The 10,000-nt window shown below is 37.7% G+C and overlaps 1 protein-coding gene across 9 annotated transcripts in view; it reads left to right on the top strand.

The window, feature by feature from the left end:
• Positions 1–10,000, top strand: part of LOC129577665 (CUGBP Elav-like family member 2) — a 75,872-nt gene that overhangs the window by 41,196 nt on the left and 24,676 nt on the right. For all 9 annotated transcript variants that reach the window (XM_055465093.1, XM_055465097.1, XM_055465092.1 and 6 more), the window contains 3 exons: positions 2,759–2,937; positions 3,933–4,230; positions 5,224–5,391. In XM_055465093.1, the coding sequence (XP_055321068.1) occupies positions 2,759–2,937; positions 3,933–4,230; positions 5,224–5,391 (645 nt within the window). The remainder of the gene's footprint in view (positions 1–2,758; positions 2,938–3,932; positions 4,231–5,223; positions 5,392–10,000) is intronic.

Genomic DNA, 10,000 nt, shown 5'->3' with positions numbered 1-10,000 from the left:
CGAATCATTGACACAAAATCAATATTTGTTCAAGAAAATTCTATTTTAATATCGTAGCAGAGGGAAAGAGAGAAAGAGACGGAACAAAATTGATACAAACGACAAGTAGAAGAGGAGTATACACAGCACAACAAAGAGACAACGGACGCAACAACAACAAGAGAGAAAAAAAAACGACGGCCACTGGGTAAATAGAGGACGAACAAACATAAGCAAAATGAAATATAAAAAAATATGGTTCTCATGTACACGCAACATAATATCAGAAAATATCCAGTGGCCGCCTCTGACTCTGACTCTCTTTCTCCATTTCCATTGTTTGTCCATTCAAATCAACACATGAAAATTGGTAATTTTCATCGAGGAGAGCACTTGATGGTAAAAGGGAAGAATCTAGGGGATTAAACGTTCGAAACAAGAAGAGAAAAAAAAAATATGGGCCCGTGTACACCAAAACAAAAACCCAACCAACTGATTCAGCCCAAAAGTATAAACCGATCGTTTGCAAAACGAGCAAAATGTCGGCCTGGCAAATTGTTTGTTGTGTCGGTGTTGGTGTGTGTGTGTGTGTTTTGTTGTTTTTTTTTGTTGCTTGATCTCAGTTCATTTGTCAGAATCTATATTTGATTTACACCAATAACAACAACATCAGCACAGTAGCACCAGCAGCGATGAAAAAAAATTGCTGCAAAAGCATACATTTTCACAAATATGACAACTAATCCACAAATATTAGCTTGGAATGGCCAATTCATGAGGTGCACTGGAGAGATCCACCAAATTATATAAATTGTTGTATATATATATACATGTATTCGATACGGACAATGTGGAAATTGCCGTTCTATTTTGTGAGTGATAGAAGCCCCTAGAGATAAATAAAACGAATTACATATTGACCGTTAATAATACAATTGAACAAACATCTATTCTAATATGTGTATTTGTAATTCATCGATATCGATTATCGATCACTTTTTATTCGAAAATCCAGTTGCGAGCGAGCAAACGAGGCGAACTAAAACACGGAACAACCATTTTGGAGCTGGATAAACGGATCTGATATTTATTTCCTATGATTGCGTTTGACTCATCGTTCGTATCGCAATTGTGTGTTATGTGTGTGTGTGTGTGAGTGTATCTGTTTAGAGAGCTTCGTCCGTTTTATTCGGTTTGGTCGGTCGGTTGATTTTGGTTAGTTCGTTCATTCGTTCGTTCGTTCAGTATAAATTGTTTATAAACTTATCACTATACATGGGAAAAATTCTTTAGTCCATTTGCATGTTAAAGTGCCCACTCCAATTTGACGGGCTCATTCGGCCAGGACACAAAAATATGCCACTCGCATATGCATAAAACACAAACACAAACTCGCCGCACTCTTCTTCATGTTGTTGTTGCTGTTGTTTTCATGTGAATTCAAGTGTTTGTGTACCACAATGAAAAAGAAGTGGAAAAACAACGGAAAAAAAAATTGTGTACCGAACAGAAGTATAATAATGAGTGGATACAACAATTACAAGACTTACAATTTTCGAAGCTTTCACATTTTGTAATAAATGACTTCACTAATAATTGATACTATGAGTTACGATACGATACGATACGATATGATATAGGCCGCTATAAGAATGGGAGGGACGGGGGAATGGATGAAAGAACGAAGCGTACAGCCCCAATGCACAACTATCACATTTTTTTCTGCTTCTTTCGCTCCATTCTTCCGACTTTTTCTTTCCTTGAGTTGTCGTTTTGTTATTAATTTGACTTGTTTCCTTTCCCATGATTCCTTCGACTGACCCAAAGCATTCTTCTTTTCTTTCTTTCTCTCTCTCTCTCTCTCTTTTTTAATTGTATTATTCACGGTGGATAACAATGCTAGCGAGGTTCACTCTTCTCTCTCGTTCCATTGTGCCTATCTTTTTAAGCTATTGTTTGGTTTTTTTTCTCCATTCACTCGGTCGAGGGTTTTTTTTTATGTCCGTTTATCTTTTTTTACACACATCGGCTTTTTTATATCATTTTTATATTGAGAACGTGAATGTGTATGTATGTATGTGTGTACGAACGAACGACTTGCTGTCATTTTAAGAAATCGGTGTACGTACAGCATATTAATATGAGTAATGTAATATGTGAAGCACGGTATGTATGAAAAGCTAAGCTCGTGATCACTTTTCGAGTAGGAGAAGGAAAAAAAAATCCGAAACGAAATGATATGAAATATTGACAAAATTGATGAACCCATGGTATCAAACCAACCCACCCACTCGTCTGCATTGTTCGATTTTATTTCGTTTTTAAGTATTTTCGATACATATATAAAAGAATACACACAATAACAACAGCGGCAGTGGTAGCAGCAGCCGCAACAGAAGCATCCAATGACTCGGTTCATTTTATTTTTGCATTTTTCCCCACTCTCATCATCAAGTCGTCATCATCATTTTTGCCTCGTGCACCATAACAGAGATGATTTGATGTCAATTTTTGTCATTAGTTTTATTTTCGGCGTCTGAATTCGTTTTTTTTTGGATTGGTTTACAATAAATTTTTCGCTTCGTCTCACTCACACACAAAATTCCCCACTCTCGTTTTATTTAATTTGTATGTTTGAATGTGTAACGTCTTACGATGCTCTTATTTATCTCGTTTCATCTTCGGGTGTTGCGGGTGCGTTTGTAATCGAAGTATTGAATGTCTCTAATATTTTCTCTCTCTCCCTTTTTTTTTCTCTCCATCCCGCATGTTTCTATAGAGCGTAAGCTGTTCGTTGGTATGCTGAATAAAAAATTGAACGAGGCCGATGTGCGCAAATTGTTCGAGAAACATGGCCCGATTGAAGAATGCACGGTCTTACGTGATCAAAATGCACAAAGTAAAGGATGTGCATTCGTAACGTTCTCATCGAAGCAGGCAGCTATTGGCGCGATTAAGGTAAATTGCTCAATTTCTTCGTTTTTTTCTTCTTTTCCTCCTTCTTCTTCTTTGTGTGCTCGTAGTTGTTTTTTTTTTGCCCCGATGGATATTCTTATTCCTTTGTAGCCTCCATAATTTCGTCCTCCCTTCGTGAATTGTGCTGTCATCGCTATTTTTTCGCAAACATACACTCACACACATATACACAGTGTCTACGCCGTAAATATTCAGCATTTGCCTGCGAGTTACCGTAAGCGATGAAGTGCTCGTTTTTTTATGCTTTCCACCGATGTATTTTCATTTTTTTTTTCTCTTTCTCTCTCTCGTGATCTCCATGGTTTCTTTTTACATTTTTATTTCATTTTTTTTTCTCTTGTTTCTCGCTCTCTGTGTATATATGTGTGTTATGCCAATCACTCATACCTCCGACTGCAAAAATTGTTGGGTGAAAGGCACAAAATGTACACATTGAATCTTCAATATCGAAATGATGGATAAAAATATATAAAATATTGCTTGTAATATGAGTTATTTTGAGGAGAGGAGAAAAAAAAATGCAGAAAATTACGGCAAAACGAAATATAGAAAACAGACGATGAGAACAACAGAAGAGATGAGGAAGAAAAAATACACAGAGAGTAGCACAAGAAAAAGAAAAAGAAAAAAACAACCAACCAGAGATGAAGAATAAATGCATTGAAAAAGTATCCATTATTAGTATCCCCTGTCTTTTTGATTTGCGTACTCCAACCGGCAACATTCATTCTTCAGTGTGTGGGTGTCTGTGTATGCGAAATATAGAGCGAATTTGTTTGGCCTGTTATTTGGTCTGCTCTTGTTACTTGTTACTTGTAACTCGGGGATTCGATTTGAATTTTTTTCCCTTCTCTTATTCGCTATCTACATGTATTTCAGTATGCTTAATATAATAATTTGTTTGCTTGCTTGTTTCTCGTTTTTTTTTGTCCTCATCCATACGATTTTCGCATGCTGTATTTCGTTACAATTTGAAGGGTTTACATCAGTCGCATACAATGGACGGTTGCAGTGCACCGATCGTCGTCAAATTTGCCGATACACAAAAGGAAAAGGAACAAAAGAAGATGCAGCAAATGCAGGCAAATCTATGGAATTTAGCTGCAGCTAATATGAATATTGGTTCGACGACAGCACCATCCACACCATCAATACTACCAAATCCGCCACAGCAATCCAGCCCAATTCTAGCTGCTACCGAATCAATATCACCAGCTTCATTGCATCTATTGCAACAATTGCAGGCAGTTGGTTTGCAACAACAAATTCTACAAGGTAACCAAATTCCCATAATCGATTTTCATTTTCTCTTGCTCGTTCGCTCCTCATCTTCTCCTCTATATGTATATATATATATATATATATATATATATATATGTGTGTCGTTCGTCGTTTGCAAAATTTTAACTGCATTTTAGAGAGAGAAAAATGGCAAACTTTTCGCTTGACGATCGTAGATTACAAACGAATCAATTGAAAATGTTCACTTTGTCTCTCATTCTCTCTCACACACACACGCAAACACGACTACGAACACAAACACAAACACTTCTCTAACTGTCTCCTTGTTGCTGGCTAAACTTCGTTCTACTCGCCATTCAGTTAGATCGCTTTGGATATTTTAATAAGTTAAATGCCCTTTCGTGTATTTTGCCTCATCTAATTTCAAGAAACGACTGGAAACTCATTTGAAAATGTACTTATAAAGTGATTCAAAAATTTTGTGACAGTTTATTTGGGTTTTTCTCTCTCAGTCGACAAACGTTTGCCGTCGGTTTTTTGGGGAACGGCAAAACTAGAAAACGGTACAAGTTTTCTAATTAGTAGCAATTTATTTCAGTTTTGAGCGAAAAGTTTCAAATACGTCGACAATGCCACCACGTTTCAAGTGCAGTGTACGTAATGACGTATGAGTTTAATGTTGATGTCCATGTTCGTGTTCAGTTTGTCACTTCGACTTGCTCTTTTCCACTATCGCTCACTCCCTGTCTCACCCACTCTACTATACGGTCGCCATTTCGGTAGCTTTTGACTGTGTCGAAGCCATGCCATGTTGCACGTCTAAGGCTTGATGTCCGCAAATGAGAAAGTGAGATAAAGAGAGAAAGAGAGAGAGAGAGAGAGAGAGAGAGAGAGAGAGAGAGAGAGCGGAGAGCGCACTCATAGAAAGATGTTAGCAATGTGTACACATCTATATGCATAAAATACGCTTTACATCACTAATTTATATTCGTTGTGTCTACTATTCTAATTAAATTGATGTTTTAGGTTTAAATACACAATCGGCTGAATCAACCGCAGCAGCTGCAGCCGCTGGACTCTTACCACCGATGAACATACAAAGTTTAGCAGCTTTAGCAGCAATGACTCAACCATCAATTCCGGCCGCTACCACCCAGCCCAGTGCACCACTCACAAATGCAGCTACGCTATTATGTAAGTAGACAGGCGACAAGAGCTAAACATAATTTACGATGAACAAAACTTGAATATGAAATAGATGAAGAAGAAGAAGAAGAAGGAAAAAAGAATCGACGAAAGAAAATGAAAACTGAAAAACGAAAAACAAGAACTTGTCAATGTGGTGGTAGTGCTTAAAAGAAAAATAAGAAGAAGAAGAAGCATTTGAACGAATGAAAAGGAACAATAGCCACAACAGAAAATGATATAACGAATTGAAGAGTATAGAATACATGGAGAGGAATGAAAGGATGCAGCAAAAGCAAAACTAACAACCATCACAATCTAGCTGTGTCCAAAATAAAACCATTTTCATTTTCATTCTATTCATGGTATTCATAGTTGCATATTCGTATCTTCTCATGAATCTCGATTATATTCGTTTACCCTTTATTCTCATTCACCACATTCATTCACTCTCTACTATTCGCCACCCTGCTCCCACCGTGCTTTGCCACCAATTGCCACTTGGCATTGGCAGTTTATTCTATTTGCCATAGACCAAACTAGTAGTGACTACACACTTACACGCTGCAGCGCCCCGTTTTTTGATTATATATTTTTCATTTTTGTTGTTGTCGCCTCGCTTGATGTTGCCGTTGTGCTGTGTATGGTTGGATTTTATTTCGTTTGCATTTAGCGAAAATGCGAAAAAAACGATGAAAAATGCCATTTTAAATAACAGAATTGAGACAACGAGGAGAAGAGCATACAAGCGAAAAAAAAAACGACTTTCAACAAAAATAACATCAACAGCAACAGCAACAATATCCTCAATTCAACTATACACACGAAAATAGCTGAAGATGAGAAAAACGACTTTTAAAATGAGAATCAGCTTTCGATTTTACGACGAATTCCCAGCTCGAATTCCTTTTGTTTAGCGACCAAAATAGAAAATTGCAAACGGTAGATGGGAAAAGATTAAAAACAAAAGGTTTCATCAGCAATAGCGGCTCAACATCATTCAGCCTGATCGCTACATATATACAATGTTGCTGCTATTGCGTTGTACTCGCACTCGCACCCACACTCTCTATCTCTTCCTCACTTTCTCCCGCTGACACAGACACAAGTTGTCAATAATAATTTTTAAATATAAGCACCGATTTCGTCGACAATGTTTCCATCAATGGCAATTCTCATCGCGTTTTTTTCTCTCTCATTCAGCTTCCCCCTGCCCCACACATTATGTTTTGTATGGGGCATGCTCGCGTGAGCGCGTCAGCGAACTCAAAAACATGCTCATCTTGTAAATCCTGTAGTCTCCATTTACGATCGAAAAATGCAAAAGCGTCAACAATTTCTCTGACGACACACACAGAGCGAGAGAGATTGGCGGGAATAAGGGGAGACACAGTAAGCATATATTCCACACATACAGAACGGTAATGAACCAAACGGTGCGGGCAACAACGCTTCAGAAAATACTCATTAAAATGAACACAGAGGCTTCCATCTCCATCAGATCAACAACTCGAAATCGATGTGCAACGTATGTTGCGAGACCAACTCAAAAACGACACTCACACACACACACACATACTCACAAAGAATGTGAATGACTGAATGGGAGAAGTAAAAAAAAATAAATATTAATTGTTCTGCCGAGATTGGATGGCAATTCCTCCTTTTCTCTCGTTCTCACTCTCTCGATTACTTTGGCTTCTGTTGTATCCCGCGAACCCCCACACGCAAATTTCCTCTCTCACCCATTCCTACTCTCGTTCGGCTGCTCTTGCTCTTCCTGTTTTATATATATTTTTCGTGTGCATCATTTTTGATATGGCCGCGCGCGCTAAACGGCACGATGGACGGAATCAATGGAAAGCAAAAATGAATAAACGTGCACCGAATATTAAATATGTTGCTAAAGCTTTTTCGGTTTTGTACCGTTTCGATTCCAGCTTTTCGGCGTGCATTGTGTCGGATTATGTTATGCATTCCATTTATATGGTCTATTTTTGGCATTTTCCTTTCCTCGTGCGCTCCGAGCTGCCTGGCTGATGTTGTGCTGTTTTTTTTTGTCTGTTGTCAAATGCGTCTTGCTCCTCGTCATCGTCGTCGTCGTCATTTTCGACGATGGGTCTTTTTTAAGAGCCGTCGCCATCGTCGTCGACATCGTTGGTTGGTCGGAAATTACCCTCACGTCGGAGTGCAGTAAATTTTAAAATCTACTTTTCGCCTCTGTGTTCACAGCAAAAAATGCGCTTTAAAATATCATAATAAAATACATTAATTAGAGCTTATGTTATTAATTTTTTTCCCTTTTCTGCGAAAGACTTTCTCGCTTTCGCCATTTAAATCCGCTTCTGGTTGACGACCGGCATTGACTGTCACTATTTTCACTCGCTCTCTCGTTTGCTCCTTTGCTCGCGTGCCCAACCGATTATTCTCTGTGTGCGAACGCACATGCGAAAAAAATTAATATCAATAAAAGCTGATAAATGCATTGACAGAGTAATCGTCGATCTTATTCAAGTTGAATGCCAAAAAATATGAACAATTTCGTGTATATTTTTTGTCGACTTCAAATTATGCTGCTGCTGCTGCTGTTACTACCCAACTGAACTTTTTGCTATTGTCGCTGTTGCTGTTTGCGTTTTGTCATTCATTTGCAACCAAAAATAAGAGCAATTATGTTGCAAAACGAATATGAAGTGAACCATATTTTCATGACAACGGTTTTCTGTTGATGAAATATAAAAAACCCTTCAGCCAAACAAACATTCAATTTTTTTTCTGCCTCGTTTGCAGAAGCGTATATGCAGCCGCAACAGCAGCAGCAATAGTAGTAGTAGTAGTGACAGTGAGAGATCTCTTTTGCGACATAAATACACATGCACACATACAAACACGCATTAAAATGTAACGCGATCATTTCTGTGGATTCTCTCCCTCTCTCGATATAAAATCATTATTTTTGGATTAACTTTAATGGATTTTGCATGATGTCAGTGAGTGAAAAGTCTGTGAAAGCGAAGCGACAGCAACGCATATACACAAAAAAAATTTATTGAGTGTCTCTATCCGACTGAGAGTCGCGTTCATTTCTTCGTATTGATGTTGTTGATGTTTCCATTATATTATCCGAAAGCCTGATTCTAATAAATTTTCTCGTGCTGTGCGTGCATTTTCGTTTCATCGTTAAGCCGATATACGTATATATATTTATATATACGTTCACGTCACAGGCTTGAAATTTATAAAACATATACTGAATGGATGAACAGCCAAACCAGAAAAAAACAACAGTGGCGGCAGCAGCAGCAACAGCAGTAACAAGAACCTCTCACTCAGTGTTGACGACAGTGGAGAGGCAATGGAATGAACAGAAAAAAAAACTGCAAGTCTATCTTGTCTGCAATCCACATATGATGCATAATTCAATTATTAAATGATCAATCATCTCTTATTCTGCTTTCATGTGTGCTTTCATCCCTCTCTGTCGTTCGAAGTGAACGGAATACATAGAAAAAACGGTGCGGATTTTTGATTTGACGAGCACAAAACATCGTTATTAGAGATTCGATCGAATTGGGACTAGCCAAAACGCACGCACATAAAGCAATCCAAACCTCGAAAAATAATTTCAAAGCACAAACACATACAAACTGTAAAAAAAAAAATGCACATACACAACACACACAACGATTGTATTGAGGGTTTATTTTTATCGAAATCGAAAAGCTGTTTGTAATAAAGCAATATCGAGCTTGAATTTACTGTTTCTCTTTCTTTCAGCGTGTGTGTGTATCGCTCATTCTATTTGCTTTTGTCTCTATGATTCTATGTGTTGTTGTTCGATCGTGTATTTGTGTGTATGTATAACAATCAGACAAAAGAGGAAAAAAACGTACGTCAAATTCTATATATGGACTGAATTAAGCAGTATATTACTTTGATTTGTCATCGTTTCTCTTCTGTTCAAAGTCCATTTAATATGGATTATTTCTGGTGAGCGTGTGTGTGTACGATTGTCCCTTGGCTTTTCGCCTCAATGTTCTTGCTTCACAGTCTACTTGTCGTTTGTGCATCGTACATAGACACACACACATCGATATCGAAACAATCCGTGTAACGATGCAGAGAGAAAGAGTGAGGCAAAGACGAAGGCGACACTATAATAAGAAAACGAAATCAAATCAATTGATTTGAACACAAAATTGCGTATACATATATAGGGCAGGACATGTATTTATGTCGATTGGAAAGCACACACCGTAGAAGAAGAAGAAGGGAAAAACAATAACAAACAATATAGAAAATGAATCTATTCGCCCTTTTTCCGTCGCATTTGATTCTTCTTCACTGGGGGGAGGGGGGGCGGTGGGAGCGCGATATCAGAGAATGGGGAGCACGTATTTGATGTGCAAGACGAAGAAAAAAACAACAACAACGAAATGATACAGGAGTACAAAAAGAAATAAATATTGAGAGAAAGGGAGAGAGAGATAGCAAGAAACAAGAGAGTCAAAGAGAGAGTGAATGAAATTGAAAAATCGACTTCGTTAACACAATGCACAGAACACAAACAGTTATATATATATATATATATATATATATATATATATATATATATATA

The sequence above is a fragment of the Sitodiplosis mosellana genome, unplaced genomic scaffold (assembly GCF_009176505.1).
Source record: "Sitodiplosis mosellana isolate CC-2019 unplaced genomic scaffold, AAFC_SMos_1.0 Smas_scaffold_6197, whole genome shotgun sequence".
Classification (NCBI taxonomy): Eukaryota; Metazoa; Arthropoda; class Insecta; order Diptera; family Cecidomyiidae; genus Sitodiplosis; species Sitodiplosis mosellana.
The sequence above is the reverse complement of the archived record's forward strand: the minus strand, read 5'-3'. Positions and strand labels throughout refer to the sequence as shown.